Below are 25,693 nucleotides of genomic sequence, written 5' to 3'. Positions count from 1 at the left end.
ACATCCAGAGATTTACGACTAATTAGTTAAATGGCTGCCATAGCAATGGATTGTTGCTCAAATATGAATGAATGAAATTTCTAGGAAATGGAGTGCAAATTTCATAATGTTAAGTTTAACAAGACTCATTTATTTTAAATGACAGAAAATTTAGGTTAGCATGATACAGATGTATTATATTTAATTTAAAGTGTTTCAATAGCAACCAGCACAATAATCTCAAGGATATCGGAACTTTGGAGTACGGTACAGATGCATTAGAAGCATTCCTGCACAAGTCCAGCAAAGAGCTTTAAAAACCCAGTCTCCATAAAAGAGGGGTACCGTCTAGCAGAGCGGTCATCATGGGAGTGGTCTGAATTAGAGTGGTAAGGCTTTGGTTCAACAGGCAGAGCCGAGAACAGGCCTGTAAGTAGGCATGTAAACATGTAGGTATGTAAACAGGCAAGATAATTAGGTAAGTTCATTCCTTATTTCTTTTTTCTTATTTAACTTTTGGAAGAATAGTCATAGTTATAGTCATACTTTATTGATCCCGGGGGAAATTGGTTAAATAGATTGTATGTCTACATGACCAGTGTTCTGTTCTGGGTGTCAGATGTGGGATTTCCGGGAGACTACCAGCTCCTGGTGGTGTGGTGGTATCTTCAAGGCAGAAGGTCCTGAGTTCAAACCCAGCCGGGTCCCAACCTGGGCAGCAGCAGTATCTGCGTGGAAGAAAGGCCTGGCAATCTACTTCCGTATCGTGCCATGAAAACCCTGAGGTCAGGAAGAGTCGGACTCGCCTTAACGACAGAACAACAACACAAGCAGCTCCTTCATGAACATGTTAAGGAACTGGACCTGCAGCTCAATGACCTTTGGCTTGTTAGGGATCGAGAAGAGGTGGTAGACAGGAGCTACAGGAAGGTAGTCACTCCAAGGCTACAGGAGACAGATAAATGGATAACTGTCAGGAGAGGAAAGGGAGAACATCAGGTAGTGGAGAACACGCCTGCGGCCATTCCCTTCAACAGTGCCTCTGGCACTGAGTCTGCCCATGTGGCTCAGAAGGGTAGGAAACTGAAGAGGATGGCAGCAGTAACAGAGGACCTTATAGTTAGGGAGACAAACAACTTATTCTGTGGATGTGAAAAAGAAACACCTCCCAGGTGCCAGGATCTGCGATGTTTCTGAACGCATCCACAATATCCTGAAAAGTGAGGGTGAGCAGCCAGAAATTGTGCTACATATTGGTACCAACAACATAAATAAAAAAAATGGAGGAGGTCCTGAAAACAGAACAGAGGGAGTTAGGAAAGAAGTTGACAAGCAGGACCTCAAAGGTAGTTATCTCAGGATTGCTGCCTGTGCCATACAGAGAGGATAGGAATCGAATGAGGTGGCAGATAAATGTATGGCTGATGAATTGGAGCAGGGGGCGGGGATTCAGATTTCTGAATAATTGGGACCTTTTCTGGGGCAGGTGGGACCTGTACATAAGGGAAGGATGGCACTTGAATCTGGGGGAGACCAATATTCTTGTGGGCAGGCTTACTAGAGCTGTTGGTAGTGGTTTAAACTAATATGGCAGGAGGATAGGAATCAGGCTGGTTCACAAGTAGATAATGGGTGTAACATGAATGTAAGGAAGGATAAGCCAGTGATTGGGTACAAATGCAGACAATTGCAGGACTGCTGCAGATGCTGTATTTAAATGCGCATAGCATTCGGAATAAGGTGGACGAACTTGTGGCACAATTAAGAGATTGGCCGGTATGACACTGTGGGCATCACTGAGTGGTGACTGAAAGAAGGCCTTAGTTGGGAGCTTAACATCAAAGGATATACTTTGTATCGAAAGGACAGGTAGGAAGGCATAGGTGGTGGGGTGGCTCTGTTGGTAAGAGATAGAATTATATCTTTAGAAAGAGATGACATAGGGTCAGAGAATGTTGAATCTTTATGGGTGGAGTTAAGAAAATGCAAGGGTAAAAATCATATATTTGCCTCCAAATAGTAGCCAAGATGTGGGTTTGAGAAAGCAAAGGGAGCTGAAAAAGGAATACAATAAGGGTAATGTCATGATTGCAATGGGGGACTTTAATACGCAAGGGGTTTGGGAAAATCAGGTTGGTGTCGGATCGCAAGGAGGAGAGTTTGTTGAACGCCTATGAGATGGCTTTTTAGAGCAGTTTGTGCTTGAGCCTACTAGGGTAAAGGCTATTTTAGATTGGGTGCTATGTAATAACCTAGATCGTATTAGGATCGCTTAACATAAAAGAACCCTTAGGATGTAGTGATCATAATATGGCTGAATTCATATTGCAATCTGAGAGAGGGAAGCACAAGTCACATGTATCAGTATCGCCATGGAATAAAGAGAATTACAGAGATATGAAAGAGGAGCTTGTCCAGGTGGATTGGAGGAGGATGCTGGTGGGGATGACGGCAGAACAGAGGGCTGAAGTTTCTGGGAATAGTTCACAAGGCACAGGATAGTCCCACAGAAGTAGTTCTCAAATGGCAGGGGTAGGCAACTGTGGCTGACAAGGGAAGTTAAGGACTGCATAAAAGCCAAGTTTCCTTGGGCATATAAGGTAGCAAAAGTGAGTGGGAGATGATTTGGAAGCTTTTAAAATCCAGCAAAAGGCAACTAAAAAAGCTATATGGAGGGAAAAGATGAAATATGAGGGTAAACTAGCCTATAGTATAAAGCAGGATACTAATAGTTTTTTCAGTTATATAAGGAGTAACAGAGGGGTGAGAGCTGGAAAATGATGCTGGTGAGGGGGACAAAGAAATGGCAGATGACTTTACTTTGCATCGGTCTTCACTGTGGAAGACACTAACAGTATGCCAGAGGTCCATGAGTGTCAGGGAGCAGGAATGAGTGTCATTGCTATTACAAAGGAAAAGGTGCTAGGCAAATTCAAAGGTCTTAAGATGGATAAGTCATCTGGACCAGATGGACTACATCCCAGAGTCCTGAGAGTGGTTGCTGAAGAGATAACGGATGCATTGGTCATGATCTTTCAAGAATAACTTGATTCTGGCATGGTCCTGGAGGACTGGAAGATTGCAAATATCACTCCACTCTTTAAGAAAGGAGGAAGGCAAAAGAAATTTTAGGCCAGTTAGCCTAACCTCAGTAGTTGGGAAAGTGCTGGAATCTATTATTAAGGATGAGGTTTTGGAGTACTTGGAGACTCATGATAAAATAAGTCAAAGTCAGCATGTAAAGGGAAATCATGCATGACAGTTCTGTTAAGAGTTCTTCGAGGAAGTGACAGGCATGGTGGACAAAGGAGAGAAAGTAGATGTCATTTACTTGGATTTTCAGAAGGCGTTTGATAAGATGCTACATATGAGGCTGCTTAACAAGATAAAATCCTGTGGTCCTGACGAAGGATCTCGGCCTGCAACGTCGACTGTACCTCTTCCTAGAGTTGCTGCCTGGCCTGCTGCTTTCACCAGCAATTTTGATGTGTGTTGCTAAAATCCTGTGGCGTTACAGGAAAGATATGGCATGGATAGAGGAATGCCTGATAGGCATGAGGCAGCCAGTGGTAATAAAAGGGGTCTATTCTGGATGGCTGCCAGTGACTAGTGGTGTTCCTCGGGGGTTAGTATTGGGACCGCTACTTTCCCATTGTCTGTCAATGATTTACATAATGGAATTGATAGCTTTGTGGCAAAGTTTGCGGATGATACGAAGATAGGTGGACGGGTAGGTAGTGCTGAGGAAGCAATGTGATTTGCAGAAGGACTTAGACAAATCAGAAGAATGAGCAAAAAAGTGGCAGATGGAATACAGTGTTGGGAAAATGATGATGCATTTTGTTAAAAAGAACAATAGTGCAGATTTTTATCTAAGTGAGAAGAGAAGGTTCAAACATCAGAGGTGCAGAGGGACTTCGGAGTCCTTGTACAAGACTCCAAGAAGGTTAATTTACAGGTTGAGTCTGTGGTATTTATTTCAAGGGGAATGGAATATAAATACAAGAAGATAATGTTGAGGCTTTATAAGACACTAGTCAGGTCGCACTTAGAGTATTGTCAACAGTTTTGGGCCCCATATCTCAGAAAGGATATGTTGTCGTTGGAGAGAGTCCAGAGAAGGTTCACGAAGTTAATTCCAGGAATGAAGGGGTTAACATATAAGAAGCGTTTGGCAGCTTTGGGCCTGTACTCACTGGAATTTAGAAGAATGCAGGGGGATCTCACTGAAACCTACCAAATGTTGAAAGGACCAGATAGGATGGATGTGGAAAAGATGTTTCCTATGGTGGGGTATCCAGAACTAGATAGTACAGCTGCAAAATTGAGGGGTGACCTTTTAGAAAAGTGGTAAGGAGGAATTTGTTTTAGCCAGCAGGTCATGAATCTCTGGAATGCTCTGCCGCAGACTGCAGTGGAGGCCAAAGTCCATCAGTATACTTAAAGCGGAAATTGATCGTTTTCTGATCAGTCAGGGCACCAAAGGATATGGCGAGAAGACAGGTGTATGGAGTTGAGTGGGATCCGGAATCAGCCATGATGGTATGGTGGAGCAGACTCAATGGGCTGAATGGCCTAATTCTGATCCTATGTCTTATATAGGGAAAAGGCAGCCGAATGGCTATCAAGCAAGAGATAATAGATGCCAATAATTGAAGTAGAGAAAGATTGGGACAAAATATATCAATAAATTTACAAAAGCATGGCTGTATGTCTGGTACATTAATTTCAAATTAAGTCGGTACACTGTACTAAAGACTGAGAACGCTGTTTAAATCTTGTGACAACGAAAAGCATAATTTTGATAGCTCTCAAAAGTCGTCAAGGGGACTGTGAAAAATAACTAATCATGCAGCAGTTAACTCCAATGAAGGGAGCACAGCAGCTTCACGCTGTCTCTGCTCATTTCAGCATCCACTCCGAGCTTACTGCATCACTATGGGGCCACTTATTGTAAGTGGCAAGTTGCAGTTATGCTAACTGACGGAATAAATAGCACAGATTCTCAAATGTCTAAAAAAAAATATGAATCAGATAAGTTCCAAAACACAAGATTAGATCTAGAGGAACAGAACTGAAATATAGCAGACAATAGCTCACTTTGGTCACAACCTAGTATCATCTACAAGAGAAAATCTGCAGATGCTGAAAATCTAAGCAATACACAGAAAATGCTGGAGGAACTCAGCAGGCCAGGCAGCATCTAGGAAAAGAGTACGAGTAAAGTCAATGTTTCTGGCCAAGACCAGTTTAGTGCGCATGCGCCGGTCCTGCATGCCGCCTGTTACAGCCGTTCTGACTAGTTTTCTTACTTTTTTAATTTACGTTATTTGTTGTATTTTTTTCACGGTAACACATTGAAGCTGCACCCACTCTAACATGCTGGTGGAGAGAGTTTTATTTGGGTTTTTAGCGCTGGAAATAGTTACATTTGGACACGTCTCATTAGCAGGGCAGCTGTACGGTCGCATTGTTTATTCCAGGGACCAACTGATTACGCTTATGCCGGCCGGTTTAGCGAACAGAGCGGCGGACACCCCTGCTGAAATCTGGAGGAAAACACACAGAGGATGCAGAGGGGGATCAAAAAGGCAAGGAAAGAGGACCGGGTCGAGACAACAGAGACTTATGGAGAAGAGGAGTTCTCCACTTGGACTGCACGTGGACATACCCAACCAAAACTTTTCCACGGAGGGCTTCCAGACCGTTCGGGCTGACCAGAAGTGCACTGAGAGTGGTAAGCGTAAAGGAGTTGGGGGCTTGCTGTTCTGGTTAACAACGGATGGTGCAATCCTGGTCATATTACGATCGAGGAAGGTGTTTGTAGCCCGGACACTGAACTTTTTGCTGCTGGACTCCGGCCATATTCCACCGAGATACAACACTGGGCGTCACGGGAGGTTGTTCCTGCCTGGGGCCATCGAACTCTGCAGCACGTCCCATGGAGGGTCAGACACCCTGAGCCAATAGACTGGTCCTGGACTTATTTCCATCTGGCATAGTTTGCATATTGTAGCTTGATTGCTTGTGGGTTTTTGTATTTCTACATTTATGCTCTATTCTTAGTTGATGCAGCTGTAACGAAACTCAATTTCCCTTGGGATCAATAAAGTATGTCTATGTCTATGTCCATCAGTTTCACTTATTTGGCATAACCAAAGGAAGAATAAAGAGAAAAAAGTCATTACACACATCCAAAGAAAGATGTTCAAACTGGAATGTTTAATTTTGATTCTACTTCCACAGATACTGATTGAGCTGCTGAGTATTTCTGTTTATTTCAAATTTCCAGCCTATACCGTTTTAAATGTTTCATTTACATAGACTTTGTATCTGGCTCTATAACTCAGTAAGCAGATTTAAAATTAGGAACATTGCTAGCATGGGTAAAAGGTTGGTTGACTGGCAGGAGGCAAGGAGTGGGAATAAAGGGGACCTTTCCTGGTCAGCTGCCTGTGACTACTGGTGTTCTGCAGGGGTCAGTGCCGGGACTGCTTCTTTTCACATCATACTCCAATGCTTTGAATGACGGAATTGATGGTCTTGTGACCAGGTTTGGGGATGACACCAAGATAGGTGGAGGGGCAGGTGGTGCTGAGGAAGTAGGGTGTCCGCAGAAGGACTTAGACACATTGGGAAAATGGACAAAGAGGTGACCGATGGAATGTAGTGCAGGGAAATGTATTGTCATGCCTTTTAACAGAAATAATAGAGGTCCAGATTATTTTCTAAATGGGGGGGGAATTCAAAAATCAGAGTTGCAAAGGGACATGGGAGTACTCGTGGAGGATTCCCAAAAGGTTAACTTGCAGGTAGAGTCAGTGGTAAGAAAGGCAAATTTAATGTTAGCATTCATTTTTAGAGGACTAGAATGTAAAAGCAAAGATGTAAAGCTGACATTTTATGAGGCATTGGTGATGTTGCACTTGGGAGTATTGTGAGCAGTTTTGGATTTGTTAGCTAAGAAAGGATGTACTGGCATTGGAACCTCCTCTGAAGGTCCAGAGGAGTTTACCACGAATTATCTGAGGAATGAAAGGGTTAACATACTACATGAGAAGAGTGTTTGATGGCTTTAGGCATGTACTCGCGATAGTTTAGAATCTCACTAGGTCTCATTGAAACCTATTGAACACTGAAAGGCCTCGACAGAGTGGATGTGGAAAGAATGCTTCCTACGGTGGAGGAGTCTAGGACCTGAAGGCACAGCCTCTGAATAGAAGGATGTCCTTTGAGAACCATAGAACACTACAGCACGGAAAACAGGCCATTCGGCCCATCTAGTCTATGCCAAAACTTCATTCCGCTAGTCCCATTGACCTGTACCCAGTCCATAACCTTCCAGACCTCTCTCATCCATGTATCTATCCAATTTATTCTTAAAACTTAAGAGTGAGCCCGCATTTACCATGTCAGATGGCAGCTCGTTCCACACTCCCACTAATCTCTGAGTGAAGAAGTTCCCACTAAACCTTTCCCCTTTCACTCTAAAGCCATGTCCTCTCATATTTATCTCTCCTAATCTAAGTGGAAAGAGTCTACACACACTTACTCTGTCTATACCCCTCATAATTTTGTAAACCTCTATCAAATCCCCCCTCATTCTTCTACACTCCAAGGAATAAAGTCCTAACCTGTTCAATCTTTCCCTGTAACTCAACTCCTGAAGACCCGGCAACATCCTAGTAAATCTTCTCTGTACTCTTTCAATCTTACTGATATCCTTCCTATAGTTAGGTGACCAGAACTGCACACAATACTCCAAATTTGGCCTCACCAATGTCTTATACAACCTCACCAAAACATCCCAACTCCTATACTCAATACTTTGATTTATGAATGCCAGGATGCCAAAAGCCTTCTTTACAACCGTCTACCTGTGATACCACTTTCAGGGAATTATGTATCTGAACTCCCAGATCTCTTTGTTCCTCCGCACTCCTCAGTGCCCTACCATTTACTGTGTTTGTCCTACCTTGATTTGTCCTTCCAAAATACAACACCTCACACTTGTCTGCATTAAATTCCATCTGCCATTTTCTGGCCCATTTTTCCAGTTGGTCCAGATCCCTCTGCAAGCTTTGAAAGCCTTCCTCGCTGTCCACAATGCCTCCAATCTTAGTGTCATCAACAAACTTGCTGATCCAATTTACCACATTATCATCTAGATCATTGATATAGACAACAAACAATCAATGGTCCCAACACAGATCCTTGAGGCACACCACTAGTCACAGGCCTCCAGTCTGATGAGCAATCATCCACTACCACTCTCTGTCTTCAACCACACAGCCAATTTCGAATCCAGTTTACAACCTCTCCATGGATACCTACTGTCTGAACCTTCTGAACTAACCTCCCATGTGGGACCTTGTCAAAGGCCTTACTGAAGTCCATGTAGACACCATCCACAGCCTTTCCTTCGTCTATTTTCTTGGTAACCTCCTCAAAAAACTCTACAAGATTCATTAAACACGATCTACCACACACAAAGCCATGCTGACTATCCTTAATCAGCCCTTGGCTGTCCAAATACTTATATATCCGATCTCTCAGAACACCTTCCAATAATTTACCTACTACTGATGTCAGGCTCACTGACCTGTAATTACCTGGTTTACTTTTGGAGCCTTTTTTTAAACAATGGAACAACATGAGCTACCCTCCAATCCTCCGGCACTCCACCCGTGGCTAAGGACATTATAAATATTTCTGCCAGGGCTCCTGCAATTTCTACACTAGTCTCTCTCAAGGTCCGAGGAAATATCACATCAGGCCCAAGGGGTTTATCTACCTTCATTCGCTGTAAGGCAGCAAGCACCTCCTCCTCTTTAATCTCTATATGTTCCATGACACTGCTGCTTGTTTCCCACCCTTCCATATACACTATGCCAGTTTCCTGAGTAAATACTGATGCAAAAAAACCTGTTCAAGATCTCCTCCATTTTGTGAGGCTCCACACATAGACAACCACTCTGATCTTCTAGGGGACCAATTCTGTCCCTTACTATCCTTTTACTCTTAATATACTTGTAGAAACCCTTCGGGTTTACCTTCACAGTATCTGCCAAAGCAACCTCATGTATTCTTTTTGCCTTCCTGATTTCCTTCTTTAGTATTTTCTTACATTTTCTATACTCTTCAAGTACTTCATTTGTTCTTTGTTGCCTATACCTGCTATACACCTCTCTCTTTTTCTTAACCAGATCGCCAATATCCCTTGAAAACCAAGGTTCCCTATGCCTGTTAATCTTGCCTTTAATCCTGGCAGGAACATGCAAACTCCGCACTCTCAAAATTTCGCCTTTGAAGGCCTTCCACTTACTGAACAGAAAACAACTTATCCCAATCCACTCTTCCTAGATCCTTTCTCATTTCCACAAAATTGGCCCTTCTCCAATTTAGAACCTCAACACAAGGATCAGACCTATCCTTATCCATAATTAACTTGAAACTAATGACATTATGGTCACTGAACCCAAAATGTTCGCCTACACATACTTCTGTCACCTGACCTGTCTGGTTCCCTAATAGGAGATCAAGTATTGTATCCTCTCTCATAGGTACCTCTATATATTGATTTAGAAAACTTTCCCGAACACATTTGACAAGCTCCAAGCCATCTAACCCTTTCACAGTGTGGGAGTCCCAGTCAATATGTGGAAAGTTAAAATCCCCATTACAACTTGCTGTTTCTTACATCAGTCTGCTATCTCTCTACAGATTTGCTCCTCCAATTCTCTCTGACTGTTGGGCGGTCTATAATACAGCCCTATTAGTGTGATCATACCTTTTCAGTTCCTCAGTTCCACCCATATGGCCCCTGTAGACAAGTCCTCCAGGCTGTCTTGTCTATGCACAGCTGTGATATTCTCCCTGACTAGTAATGCCACTCCTCCCCCTTTCATCTCTCCCCCTATATCACATCTGAAACAACGAAACCCCGGAACATTAAGCTGCCAGTCCTGCCCCGCCTGCAAGCAAATCTCACTAATAGCAATAATGTCATAATCCCACGCGTCAATCCACGCCCTAAACTCATCTGCCTTCCCTACAATAATCCTTGCATTAAAATAGATGCACCTGAGAGCTTTTCTATCACGTACAAACCTTTGATTTCTGTCCATACATGCAGTCCTCGCATGACCTTTATCCTCCTCCACCTCACTATCTGCTCTAACACTCTGGTTCCCCTCTCCCTGCAAATCTAGTTTAAACCCCCCAGAGCAGCACTAGCAAATCTACCCGCAAGGATGTTAGTCCCTCTTCAGTTCAGGTGCAAACCGTCCCATCGGAACAGGTCCCACCTTCCCTGGAACAAAGCCCAATTGTCCAGAAACATGTAGCCCTCCCTCCTGCACCAGAGAACAGACCTCCCGTCCGCCTCCACCTCCTGAGAACAGAGATGAGGAAGAATTTCTTTAGCCACAGGTGGTGAATCTGTGGAATTCATTGTTACAGATGGTTGTGGAGGCCAAGTCACTGGGTATATTTACAGCAGAGCCTAACTGGTTCTTGATTATTTATTGGAGAAGGCAGGAGAATGGGGTTGAGAGGGATAATAAATCAGCCCTGATGGAATAGTTGAGCAGATTTGATGGACTAACTGGCCAAATTCTGCTCCTATGCTTTATGGTATAAAATAGCAATGGTGACAGCTAGCAAGACAAAATACCAAAATGAAAATAATGGCCATGTGTGAAGTCAGTAGAGAATAAAAACATGAACTTAAAAATAGCTTGTGGACAACTTAAAACAATGTAATGCTGGTCAGGGCCAAAAAGCCATCTGATGGATGTGGCAGGAGCACACATGTGGTATCCCCAGTCAGACGAAAGGACACACAAAACAGCCTCACTCACTCAGTATCAGGATGGTATCTTGGTTACACTGTGGCAGGGCTCTGGACTGATAAACGGGGATTGAATCTAAAGTATTTCTAAATTATCAAAATAGGTATATTGTATGTCACAATATACTAGATGGAGGGGGGAGGTGGAGGGGGGAAGGAAGGGCAGAGGAGGAAGGGGGAGGGGAGGAGGGTGAGGAGGGGAGAGCGAAGGTGGTTTAGGAGCCTGATGGTTGAAGATTATTAACCATCCCTGGAACCGGTGATGTGGGACCTAAAGCTCCTGTACCTTCTTCCTGATGGCTGCAGTGAAAAGAGAGCATGGACAGGTTGGTGGGATTCTTGATGATGGATGCTTGTAGATTTGCTCAATGGTGGCGATGGCTTTGCCTGTGATGGACTGGGCTGTGTCCACTACTTTTTGTAGACTTTGCCACTCAAGGGCATTTGTATTTTCATACCAGGCCGTGATGCAAATGGTCAGGATACCCTCCACTGTGCATCTTTAGAAACTTGTCAAAGTTTAGGTGACATACCAAATCTGAGCAAACTTCTAAGACAGCAGAGGAGTTGTCATGCCTTCTTTATGATAGCACTTACGTGTTGGTCCCAGGACAGCCCCTTGATATGATAACTTGAAGGAATTTAAAGTTATTGACCTCTCCACCTTCGGTCCCCTAACGAGGCTTGGCTCACAGACCTCCAGTTTCATCTTCCTGTAGTTAATAATAAGCTCTTTGATTTTGTTGGTGTATGAGTGAGGGGTTGTTGTTCTGGCACCATTCAACCAGATCTTCACTCTCAGTCCTATATACCAATTTGTCACCACCTTTGATTTGGCCAAAAACAGAGGTGATGTCAGAAAACTTAAATACAACATTGGAACTCTACTTAGCCACACAGTCATCAGTACAAAGCGAGTAGACCAGGGGGCCAAGCACACAGCCTTGGGGTGCACCTGTGCTGAAGGAGATTGTGGAGGAGATTTTGTTGCCAACCCAACTAACTGGGGTCTGAAAGTGAGAAAGTCAAGGATCCAGTTGCACAAGAAGCACTGTAAACATTTCTGGTCTATATATTAGTAAAAAGAATTTAAGAAATGGAGGAAACACAGAAAGGTTTACCAGAATAACACTACAAAGTGATGGGCGGAGTTGAATCCATTAATTTCATTTGCATACTCATAGCATGTTCTTTATGAATTCCACTCTATCTGTGGAGTATCACATGTTGCTCGTAAGTTTATTCAGTTTTTGGATCATTAGCTTTACTGTCTGCAAATGACCTGAAAGAGCATTCTAAATAATTAATCAATTTTCCGCAGTTAGAACCATCAAGCTAATTAACAACATATTTCCAAGGACTACAAACTGGATCTGAAGATTTCAGTATTTTTCATGACTGAAGTGAACAACATAGTTTTCTAACAAATAAACTTGCAAATTTTAGGTGAATATTTCTTTTGCCACATGCTTAATGATTTATTCAATTTTGTGTCCTCTATCTTTTTGCCCTTCATTTACAAAAATATTAGCCATAATTCTTCTCACAGAATCTGTGCAGCTACAAGAACCGTAAAACAGGAAGCTCAACTCATTGACTTCTCAAAATCTACAGCCCATTTATTACAATGCAATCAAAAGCTATGCACTATGCTGAAGATAAATCATTCCTTTTTATACATTCTGGTTTTAGCAAAAACCCTTTTTGAAGATAAACCAAGTCACATTATATTTATTACATCTTTTTTTTTGTTCTGGGAATCAATGTTAAAAGAGAAGTCTCTTAAAATTTGTTTAGAAAACTGTCGGACAATGTTTACAGCATGGTTCCCATCTGCAATGTGGATAAGTCCCAACTGTGAACTAAAGGGATGCAAACTGGTAAACAGAATGCGGTGAGTTTATAAAAGTTGCTCTTTTCCCCTCAATATGATGCTACTGACCAGTCGGAATAGAGTAAATGGTCAATTAAGGAAGCATTACAAACATAAAATCTTAACAAATGAACTTTCAGAGTAACAACGGATGAGATAGAAAATATAACAGATGAAAAAGATTACAAGATGAACAAAAGTCATTTCAACTTTCATGTACAAATTTCATTTTTATTTTACAACTGTAGCAACTTTAACTTAGGATTGTATTACAATATAAAAATAGCCTTGGCATCTATTAAGCATTATTGGTTCAGCATATAAACATATAACAATTACAGCACAGAAACAGGCCATCTCGGTCCTTCTAGTCTGTGCCGAACACTTACTCTCACCTAATCCCACCGACCTGCACTCAGCCCATAACACTCCATTCCTTTCCTGTCCATATACCTGTCCAATTGTTCTTTAAATGACAATATCGAACCTGCCTCTACCACTTCTACTGGAAGTTCGTTCCACACAGCCACCACTCTCTGAGTAAAGAAGCTCCCCCTCGTGTTACCCCTGAACTTTTGCCCCCTAACTCTCAACTCATGTCCTCTTGTTTGAATCTCCCCTACTCTCAATGGAAAAAGCCTATCCACGTCAACTCTATCTATCCCCCTCATAATTTTAAATACCTCTATCAAGTCCCCCCTCAACCTTCTAGGCTCCAAAGAATAAAGACCTAACTTGTTCACCTTTTCTCTGTAACTCAGGTGCTGAAACCCAAGTAACATTCCAGTAAATCTTCGCTGTACTCTCTCGATTTTGTTGATATCTTTCCTATAATTCGGTGACCAGAACTGTACACAATACTCCAAATTTGGCCTTACCAATGCCTTGTACAATTTTAACATTACATCCCAACTCCTATACTCAATGTTCTGATTTATAAAGGCCAGCATACCAAAAGCTTTCTTCATCACCCTATCCACATGAGATTCCACCATCAGGGAACTATGCACCAATATTCCTAGATCACTCTGCTCAACTGCATTCTTCAATGCCCGACCATTTACCATGTATGTCCTATTTTGATTAGTCCTACCAAAATGTAGCACCTCACACTTATCAGCATTAAACTCCATCTGCCATCTTTCAGCCCACTCTTCTAACTGGCCTAAATCTCTCTGCAAGCTTTGAAAACCTGCTTCATTATCTACAACACCACCTATCTTAGTAACATTGGCATACTTACTAATCCAATTTACCACCCCATCATCCAGATCATTAATGTATATGACAAACAACATTGGACTCAGTACAGATCCCTGAGGCACACTAGTCACCGGCCTCCAATCTGACGAACACTTATCCACCACTACTCTCTGACATCTCCCATCCAGCCACTGTTGAATCCACTTTACTACTTCAATATTAATACCTAATGATTGAACCTTCCTAACTAACCTTCCGTGTGGAACCTTGTCAAAGGGCTTACTGAAGCCCATACAGACAACATCCACCGCTTTACCCTTGTCAACTTTCCTAGTAACCTCATCAAAAAATTCAGTAAGGTTTGTCAAACACGACCGTCCACACACAAATCCATGTTGACTGTTCCTAATCAGACCCTGTCTATCCAGATAATTATATATACCATCTCTAAGAATACTTTCCATTAATTTACCCACCACTGACGTCAAACTTACAGGCCGATAATTGCTAGGTTTACTCTTAGAACACTTTTTAAACAATGTAACAACATCAGCAATACGCCAATCCTCCGGCACCATCCCCGTTTCTAATGACATTTGAAATATTTCTGTCAGAGCCCCTGCTCTTTCTACACTAACTTCCCTCAGGGTCCTAGGGAATATTCTGTCAGGACTCGGAGACTTATCCACTTCTATATTCCTCAAAAGTGCCAATACTTCCTCTTCTTTAATCATCATATTTTCCATAACTTCCCTGTTTCCCTTACCTTACACAATTCAATAACCTTCTCCTTGGTGAATACTGAAAGAAAGAAATTGTTCAAAATCTCCCCCATCTCTTTTGACTCCACACATAGCCGTCCACTTTGATTCTCTAAGGGACTAATTTTATCCCTCACTATCCTTTTGCTATTAATATAACTGTAGAAACCCTTTGGATTTATTTTCACCTTACTTGCCAAAGCAACCTCATATCTTCTTTTAGTTTTTCTAATTTCTTTCTTAAGATTCTTTTTACATTCTTTACATTCCTCGAGCACCTCATTTACTCCATGCTGCCTATATTTATTGTAGACATCTCTCTTTTTCCAAACGAAATTTCCAATATCCCTTGAAAACCATGGCTCTCTCAAACTTTTAACCTTTCCTTTCAACCTAACAGGAACATAAAGCTTCTGTATCCTCAAAATTTCACCTTTAAATGACCTCCATTTCCCTGTTACACCCTTCCCATAAAACAAATTGTCCCAACCCACTCTTTCTAAATTTTTTGCATCTCCTTAAAGTTAGCCTTTCTCCAATCAAAAATCTCAACCCTGGGTCCAGACCTATCCTTCTCCATAATTATATCGAAAGTAATGGCATTGTGATCACTGGACCCGAAGTGCTCCCCAACACATACCTCTGTCACCTGACCTATCTCATTCCCTAACAGGAGATCTAACACTGCTCCTTCTCTAGTTGGTATCTCTATGTATTGCTGCAAAAACCTACCTGCACACATTTTACAAACTCCAAACCATCTAGCCCTTTTACAGTATGGGCTTCCCAGTCTGTGTGGAAAATTAAAATCTCCCACAATAACAACCTTATGCTTACTATAAATATCTGCTATCTCCTTACAATTTTGCTCCTCCAACTCTCGCTCCCCATTAGGTGGTCTATAAAACACCCCTATAAGTGTTACTACACCTTTCCCATTCCTCAATTCCACCCCAATAGCCCTCCCTAGACGAGCCCTCTAATTTATCCTGCCAGAGCATCGCTGTAATATTTTCTCTGACAAGCAATGCAACACCTCCCCCTCTAGTCCCTCCGATTCTATCACACCTGAAGCAACGAAATCCAAGAATATTTAGTTGCCAATCACACCCTTCCTGCAACCATGTTTCACTAATAGCTACAAAATCATATTTCCAGGTATCAATGCTTGCTCTAAGCTCATCCACCTTTCTTAGATTAAAATAAATGCATTTAAGAAATTCTCCACTTCTTACTCTCTGTTTATCACTAACGGTGCAAACAACTTTACTATCTTCTTTTTCTTCCTTCTCCCCTACATTTGTTCATACACTCTTGTTCCCTTGCCGCCTTGTATCTAGTTTAAATCCACCGAAGCCTCTCTAGCAAACTCACCTGCAAGAATATTTGTCGCCCTCCAGTTCAGATGTAAACCGTCCCACTGGAACAGGTCCCATCTTCCCTGGAAAACTGCCCAATTATCTATAAATCTGAAGCCCTCCCTCCTGCACCATGTCTTCATCCATGTGTTGATCTGCTCTATCTCACTATTTCTAAACCTGCCTGCACGTGGCACTGGTAGCAATCCTGAGATTGCTATCCTGGAGGTCCTGTCCTTTAACTTAGCGCCTAACTCCCTAAACTCACCTTTCAGGACCTCCTCACTCTTCCTACCCACGTCATTGGTCTTTACATGGGCCACGACAACCGGCTGCTCACCCTCCCTCTTGAGAATACCAAGAGCTCGATCCGAGATATCACAGACCCCGGCACCAGGGAGGCAACAAACCATCCGGGATCCTCCATCTCTTCCATAGAACCTTTGCATCAGATCCGCAAATATTAAAATAAAATTATTAAAAATAAATTACATAACCAGAATCTGATTAAAAGGAGTCAGCATGGCTTTGTGTGTGGGAAGTCAGAGTTGATGAACCTTTCAGAGCTTTTTATTTGAAGTGGTAACCGAAAAAGGTAGAGGGAGTGGTGAAAACGACATTGAGCATGCTGGCCTTCATCAGGCAGGGCAGTGAATACAAGAGTTAGGACATTATGCTACAATTTTACAAGTCGTTCATGAGTCACACTTGAGTACATGGTACAGGTTTGGTTACCATAAGATATAGGAGCAGAATTAGGCCATTTGGCCCATCAGCTCTGCTATTTCATCATGACTGATCCATTTTCCCTCTCAGCACCAAACTCCTGTTTCTCCCCTTCTGCCTTCCTGCCCTGACTAATCAAGAATCCATCAATCTCTGCCTTAAATATACCCAATGACTAGGCCTCCACAGCCAGCTGTGGCAACAACTTCCAGATTCACCACTCTCTGGCTATATGGGAAACATATGGTTAAACTGGAAAGAGTGCAGAAAAGATCTGGAAAGATGCTACCAGGACTAGGGTGCCTGAATTACATACAGCAAGAGATTTCCAGGCTAGGTCCTTGCACATAGGATAATGTGGGGCAAAAATAGCAGTGCTTTAAACAATGAGAAGCATAGATAAGGTGGGCGCTAATATTTATTTCCCCAGTGTAGGGCAGTCTAAAACTAGAGCACAGATTTAGGATAAGAGGGGAAGCATTACCTGAGGAGCAACATTTTTAAAGCAGAGGGTGGTGAGTATATAGAACAAGCTACTGGAGGAAGTGGTTGAAGCAGGACATGTACTCCTTAAATAGAAATATTTAAGAACCACTTGGAGGAATAACGCTCAGAGGGATATGGGCCAAATGCAGGATGCAGGAAATTGGAACGAGCTGGGTGGGTACCCTACGTGATGTGAACTCCTTTGGCTGATGGGCCTGTATTCATGTTGTATTGCACTATGACGCTACAATGGCAAGCTGTTTTTTTTAAAATTAACAATTCAGTAAGACTTTCTTGTCTATATAATTATTTCATATTCTAAGGGACCGTATGTTCAAAGTACATATATTCAAACAGGGTACCTGATCCCGTTTCAGGAAATTGATCAAGTCCCTGTATGCCACAGTGAGTTTATGCTTAATAACCAGCTCACACCAACGATGGCGCACCTGGAAAATAAGCAAAAAATTATTAAAGTCAGCCAAGACTAATCATAAATTTAAGGGAAAGCAAACACATTCAAAGAATTAAAAATGGCACTGAAAACTAGTTTTACTCAAATAGTAAACTGGATAATTCTTTTGGAAACACTCAGTTCATTAACACACTTCAGAGAAGGTAATCTGCCATCCTTACCCAGCCTGGCCCATCATGGCCTAAATATTTTTTTCTACCTTATTTATTTATTGAGATACAGTACAGAATAGGCCCATCCAGCCTTTCAAGCCACGCGGCCCAGCAATCCCCGATTTAACCCTGGACTAACACGGGACAATTTGTAGTGACCTATTAATCTACCAACCCGTACAGTCATGGGGAGAATGTACAAACTCCTTAAAGACAGTGGCGGGAATTAAAGCCAGGTCGCAGAACTGTAAAGCGTTGTGCTAACCACAATGCTACCATGCTGCTCCGGCTCCTGAAAGATGAACACGGCAGAATCTTCAGTATCTTCTCAGTTGGTGGCAATTAGGGATGGACAACAACTCTCGTGTTGATAGTAACCCATATATCTCGAGAACAAATACAAACCAAATTATAACTTTTCAGCTATTCGTTTAGGATTGATTCCAGCTACTAAAAAGCCATATTTTTACAACACTTGATTAAAGCTTAATTTGCATTTGCAAAATGATAAAAATGTTATATTTAATATTTCAAAATAATTTAAAAGCAATTCACAGAAAACGCATAAGCTCCTTTGGGAAAGATCTTTGTAAAGAGGATGCTTATTGCCAGACAAGTTAAGTGCCTGAACAAAAATAGCATCTGACAACCGATTACATTAAAGACTTCCTTTAAGGTTATTTTTCATTCACTAATTTAACTAATTGCTGCAATGTGTCATGTTCAGCAAATATGTTTTAATATTATTCAATAGTCCACTCTCCAATTTTGACCTGAGCTTTGGGATGTTTAAATTCAGAAGCTAACTCTAGCAACTGTATTAATTTGAAGATAAACTATGGAAATAATTATATAAAAGGAAAATTGCAGAGCGGAAGCATAACATTTAAGGTATTTGTCTCCAAGATTATGTTTTTTAAAAAGTGAACCTAATTTATTTTTATATTCTCTATTTTTAATTTTCAAATGATTTGTACTTTATATAATCTTGTGTCCCTAAATTTGAGTGATGCTGCTTTCAAAACTAGCAGAAATGTTCAATAATCAAGAAAATAACAGATTACGCAGAGTTTAATCACCATGTTCAATAAATGCAAAGATGACATAGGGTTCAATAATACATATCATGTAGTCTATAATATGGATAGTGGAAAAATAGCCTGATGTGCTCTCAAGACATTTTGGGGACACACAAGATATCCACAAGAAAGGAAGGCACAGACAATGACTTGGAGACTGCTCTGATTTATCTAAACTGCTGTGACATTCTTCATTTAGAGTCTAAGAATCAAAGTGTTTTAAGATGAGCTCTTTATGGGCTTTATCAGTGGAAAATGTTTTAGAAATTCAAACTGTTTAACTTGGACACCAAAAATGGATTCCCCTGCACAGCACCTAACTTTGAAATGTTGATTAACAAGCAACTGACAATTGTCTTAAAAATGTGGTTTCCTTTAGATTCTTTTTTTTTTAAAGAAGATGCTTTATCAAAAGACAAGAGTTATGAAAATATTGTATTCAGTTCAGTTCGCCTGAACATAGAAGTCTATTTTTGTTCAATAATTTACACTTACAAAGGCAGTATATCATAAAATATCATAGGATTAATACCAAAATATATGCTATGTAAAAAGTGATCTTAAACTTCATTATTTTTGATGAGACAATAGAGGAAGACTCCCTTTAAATAAACAGAATAAAACAACATAAATGTATATTATTGCAAAATACTCAAAGGAAGTCAAAGGCCAGGACACGTACATCAATTAAAAAGACGGAATTTGAGAATATCAGCAGGGAAAAAAGGATTATTATTTTAAAAACTCTACATAAGAGGCTCTTTTTTACTCTTGCTCTTTCTTTTTAATACAATGGAATGAGAAAACCAACATATCGGAAAAGTAAGATTTCTTGCCAGAATAACCTTTTCTGAGATCTATTTTGAGTGTGTGTGGGACATCTTTGAAGTAATTGAATATTAAATCTCCATGATCAGTCAAATGTGTAAACTAACACACATGCTGGAAATCAAAAATAAAAGAATACAAATGTAAAGCTTCAAAAAATACAAATGTATAACAGGCAGATTCAATAACAGAATTATTTTTATATATTTATTTTTGCACTCTTTCTTTTTCGTATAAATTTGGACATTGACTGGATTCTGCAAAACAGGAAACATATCCACAGCTGGAAGAGTATTTAATAAACAGAATGGACACAGAATTTTCTCTAAGTTTTCAATGCATCAGCTGCTGTTGGCATTCAAAATGCACCTACAGTGTCTGCAAAGTACTGATCAGAGTTAATAAAGTTGTTGGAAAAGATTATTTTGAAACTGAGTTGAAGGAAATACTACATGATTTTTGGAAGAATAGTCATTAGTGAGAGGATACGGCAAAAAGAAAAACACGTTAATAATTAACAATCAGTCATTTTCATTTTTAAAAACACAAGCATGAGGAAATCTGCAGATGCTGGAAATTCAAGCAACACACATCAAAGTTGCTGGTGAACGCAGCAGGCCAGGCAGCATCTCTAGGAAGAGGTAAGGTCGACGTTTCGGGACGAAGGGTCTCGGCCCAAAACGTCCACCGTACCTCTTCCTAGAGATGCTGCCTGGCCTGCTGCGTTCACCAGCAACTTTGATGTGTATTTTCATTTTTAATATTACTATTCACATTTTAACCTTAAAAGATCTGGCTTGTGATTCAATATTACAAAGAAAGTTTAGCGGGACAGCACAGATTACATCATATCAGTAAAATTACTGAAAGCAAGATATTTCATGCTCTTTCAGGTGTGTACTTTGGTGGAAAATGTACATTTTATAGGAAACTATTTTAGATTATGAAATGAGCAGCTTCCATATAATTCATACAGGCTGAATACATTTCATGTCTCCATTTCTAATGCCATTAAGAACTCTGTATTGGACATCAAAGAGCAGAGCAACAAGAAAGCTCAAACAACAGGAATTCTGCAGATGCTGAAAATTCAAGCAACACACATCAAAGTTGCTGGGGAATGCAGCAGGCCAGGCAGCACCTCCAGGAAGAGGTACAGTCGACGTTTCAGGCCGAGACCCTCTATATATTGGCGAGACCCGATGCTGACTGGGAGACCATTTTGCTAAACACCTACACTCTGTCCGCCCGAGAAAGCAGGATCTCCCAGTGGCCACACATTTTAATTCCATATCCCATTCCCATTTTATATGTCTATCCACGGCCTCCTATACTGTAAAGATGAAGCCACACTCAGGTTGGAGGAACACCTTATTTTCCATCTGGGTAGCCTCCAACCTGATGGCATGAACATCGACTTCTCTAACTTCCGCTAATGCCCTACCTCCCCCTCGTACCCCATCCATTATTTATTTTTATACACACATTCTTTCTCTCACTCTCCTTTTTCTCCCTCTGTCCCTCTGACTATACCCCTTGCCCATCCTCTGGGTTCCCCCCCCCCCTTGTCTTTCTCCCTGGGCCTCCTGTCCCATGATCCTCTCATATCCCTTTTGCCAATCACCTGTCCAGCTCTTGGCTCCATCCCTCCCCCTCCTGTCTTCTCCTATCATTTTGGATCTCCCCCTCCCCCTCCCACTTTCAAATCTCTCACTAACTTTTCCTTCAGTTAGTCCTGACGAAGGGTCTCGACCAGAAACGTCGACTGTACCTCTTCCTAGAGATGCTGCCTGGCCTGCTGTGTTCACCAGCAACTTTGATGTGTGTTGCAACAAGAAAGCTATTGTTCAAACTGCCTTACTGCTGCAAAATAATAATTATACTACGTGCTCTGTTATCTGTAACTGCACTGTAGCAGTATAATTCTTAGATCTCATTAATGTAATTTAATTTTTTAATAATATAACAGATACAAGCACAGCTATCGGGAATGTGAAGAATAAGAAAGATGTGAAATTCAAACCTTTATTATAGCTTGAGCTCCTACTCTATCAGAAAAATAAGAAGCCCTAACTCTACAGAGCACATGTAGAGTCCAAGTGTTCCACATTGCTTAACTGCAATAAGTTGAAAATAGTTGCCCTGCATGCTTTATTGTACATTTAAATTGGGTGCATCACTGTTACAGACATTTAACAATTACAAGGAATGCACTTTATGTAGTCTGTGCATTTAAACAAGAGTTCATAATCAGCCTCTCATACTTCCTCCACCATCTAATTAGATCATGATTAAACTGAAATTTAACTGATCCATTCAAAATGATTGCTTACATAATAAAATTCTATTGATCTCAGCCCTGAAGATTCTATTTGGCGCAGTTTTTTGAAACCTTTAGCAGGAGTTTCAGGAACTGTATCAAAAATTTGCTTGTTTTCAATCATGAATGTCCAAGAATGGTTTTAAGTATCTTTATTCCATGTATTATGTAATAGATGCAGATTTAATGAAAGAAACCAGCCATCTATATAAATAGATAGCTAAATAAATAAATAATCTTGGAAGAATTAATTATGAGATAAATGACAACATTTATCATCAATAAACTACAAGAGTACAAAACTTACTTACAGATGGAAATCTGCTGAAATTAGTAAACTAATGGGCACTTCAACATTGATCTCATTATAAAATCTCCTGAAAAAGTTATATCTTGCTGAATGAAAAGTAAATAAGATTTTAAAGGTAAGCTCTTTAACAAGGCAACACTCTCAAAATGCTGGAGGAACTCAGCAGACCAGGCAATATCTATGGAAAAGAGTACAGCTGATGTTTCAGGCTGAGATGAAGGGTCTTGGTCTGAAACATCAGCTGTTTACTCTTTTCCACAAATGCTGCCTGGCCTTCTGAGCTCCCCCATCATTTTGTGCGTGTTGCCTTGACTTCCAGCATCTGCAGATTTTCTCTTGTTTGTAACTGTTGAACAAACTGTGATTCTGAAATATGTTTTGGAAAGTCCAAATTTTCTTTTCCAAACTAAAGAATTAATTTTTCCTATTTTGTGTATAAGTTTTTGATATTTCAGCTTCTACCAAAACCTTGCCATGGAAAAAGTATGGACTATTAATAATATATCCTGCTTGTAATAGATTGACTGTCTGCACCACGGCCTAGTACAGAAACACCAATATCTTTGAACGGAAAATCCTACAAAAGGTAGTGGAGTTGACCCAGTTCATCGCAGGTAAAGCCCTCCCTACCATTGAGCACATCTACACGCCACACTGTCACAGGAAAGCAGCATCCATCATCAGAGATCCCCACCACCAAGGTACAAGAGCCTCAGGACTTGCACTACTAGGTTCAAGAACAGTTACTACCCATCAACCATTGAATAAAAGAGGATAACTACACTCATCTGCCCAATTATTGAAATGTTCCTACATCCAATTATCTCACTTTATGGAGTCTATCTCATCATCTCATGTTCTTGTTATTTATATTTGCATTTGCACAGTTTGGTTTCTTCTGCACTCTGGTTGATCTTTCACTGATCCTGTTAGTTACTGTTCCATAGATTTGCTGTGAATGCCCATAAGAAAGCAAATCTCAGGGTGGTATTTGGCGACATATATGCAGTTTGATAATAAAATTTACTTTGAACTTTGTAACTTTCTGGCTTGCTATGAGGATTCCTCAGCGGGCTTAGCAGGTAACTATGCCTGATGACAACACCTCTGCTGTGAACCACAAATGGTTCTGCAGTTGGTACTCCATCAAAACTAAAATCAAAGGGAAAACCAACACCATGAGAATGCCAATCAGTGAATGCCACAGTCAGTTGAAATTCAGGCCATCAAAATGTTACAATACATTTCAAAAAAAATCATCCTACAAAAAAAATGACAGAACTCCAAAAACCCTCCCTCTCATAACGTTTAAAAAATATGGCAGCATGTTGATCACTCCAACTTAAATGAATACACAGCTGCCGCTTTAAGCACCAGGATCTTCACATCTCCTTCTCTGGGAATTGTTTATCAATTGTTGACAAAACAGTTCAGTGGGCCAGTAAATAAATTACCTCTGCATCCTGCTCCCTTAGGGAATACTGCTTCTGCAACCTCTGCAGTGTTTTGGAAGACAGGGACTTCATCTCCAACACAAATTCCAGGAGCAAAACCAGTTGGTCTGGCAAAAGCTGAAATGCAAATAGTTATGATTAGAGAAGTTATCGCTGAAGAGATAATGCCTTCTATGCTGCAATATGTAAATATGCCGTGCTCTGTAATTTGCATTTATTGAACACAAACATACCATTTAGCTTTTTACATAACAGAACATTTCACAAACAAAGTTTGCTATTAGAAAACTCCAAATTCAATTTAAATTTTGAGTATTTACATTACTATTCTACAGGTATACAGACTTTGAATGAAATGTCCTTGCAAATAATACAGTAGATTTGGTTAATTGGGACACATCAGGACCAGTACATTTTGGCCCAATTAAGCAGCTGTCCCAACTAGCTGAAGTTTCATGGAAATGATCAAAAAGGTATATATAAAAAAAAACAACTACTGTTTAACTGAATAACAAATTACGTATTTAAATGAAATACAGAAACTATCAGAACACTACTAATGCTAAAACAGTACTATAAAAATGTGTATTAGTCCCTAATATTTATCAACAGAGGAATTCATCTGGTATATGCTGCTGTGTATGGGATGGCCAGGGAAAGGCAGCACCTCTGGTGAAGGAGCTTGTCCTGTCCATTCTGGGACAGCTCACTAATCTTTGGTTCCCATCCGACACTCAGCTCTCACCCGAGGCTCCAAGTAGCTACTTGCATGCGACAGCCGCCACACCCTGGTGCAATACTTTGACAGGCAGGCTAAGCAGGTGAGGGCAGCAGGTGGGCTTCATACGCCACTGAAACAGAGACATGCTTGTACTAGCATATGAAGTCAGCACCCACAGGCCACGTGGCTGAGATCAACAGTGAAATCCAACGGTCAAGCTTTGTGGAGAGCGAAGGACACGATAGGGAACAGAAGTCGTCATGGTTATCCACTGCAACTAAGGAAGATCCCAGTTTGTAATGACTACTTGCACCACTGGACCCGAACTTCCAAGGTTAAGGGTGGAACTGTCCCTGTGCAACACTTTTCCCACTTCATAAACTTTCCAACATGGGTTTCACTGTGATCATCAGATACGAAGGACAACCAATATGCTGCTGTGTTCTTTCCACTGACTGTAAACAAACCAATTAGTGCAGACATCTAGTGTAGGTAATCCTCCAAATCTTCATTTTCACTGTAACAATCAAGATGATTGTCAATACTTTCAAATTCTTTGCAGTTTCTAACTTGTTGAAGTAATGAAATTATTTCACTTTCACTCCCAGCTGTATCTGGAATCTCCAAGCCTGGATGCTTGAAACCTCAGCGAGCAAAACAATTTTCAATTGTCTTACTGCTTATTTCTCTCCAACTATCAATAAAAAAAAAATCACTGCTTTTTGAACACAAACACACTCAAAATGACCCTACTTAAAACCTGTTCGCTTAAGCATGACGTAGTATTTAATGGCCACACAACCGCATGCCATTTAGACTAGTTAGAAACTGTTCGGCAACAGTCTCCTGCCCCAATTAAGTGGCATGTTCCAAATAAATAAAGGGAATCCTGACTATTTTCTTGATTAGTATCAGTTCTGAAAGAGTTGTCCCAGGTAGGCGGCTGCCCCACTTAACCGATGGCCCAATTAACCGGAATCTACTGTATTTCATAAAGTGAATAAAATTTTCACTTGTCTTTGCAACCCACATGCTTGAGGAACTCAACAGGTCAAGCAGCATCTATGGTGAGAAAAAGTCAAGACTCTTCATCAAGACTGATTGAATTTTTGTTTC

At 40.8% G+C, this 25,693-nt stretch overlaps 1 protein-coding gene across 5 annotated transcripts in view; it reads right to left on the bottom strand.

Moving 5' to 3' along the window:
• aopep (aminopeptidase O (putative)) overlaps positions 1-25,693 on the bottom strand; it is a 214,497-nt gene that overhangs the window by 14,022 nt on the left and 174,782 nt on the right. For 4 of the 5 annotated variants that reach the window (XM_072281633.1, XM_072281634.1, XM_072281630.1 and 1 more), the window contains exons 14-15: positions 23,857-23,973; positions 17,601-17,687 (exon numbers count right to left, since the gene is read on the bottom strand). In XM_072281633.1, the coding sequence (XP_072137734.1) occupies positions 17,601-17,687; positions 23,857-23,973 (204 nt within the window). Of the gene's footprint in view, positions 1-17,600; positions 17,688-23,856; positions 23,974-25,693 lie in introns of those variants that run through there. The other variant, XR_011889537.1, reaches the window with a different exon arrangement.

This window comes from Mobula birostris, chromosome 17 (assembly GCF_030028105.1).
Source record: "Mobula birostris isolate sMobBir1 chromosome 17, sMobBir1.hap1, whole genome shotgun sequence".
NCBI lineage: Eukaryota > Metazoa > Chordata > Chondrichthyes > Myliobatiformes > Myliobatidae > Mobula > Mobula birostris.
Note: the sequence above shows the minus strand (reverse complement) of the source record. Positions and strands in the feature narration are given on the sequence as shown.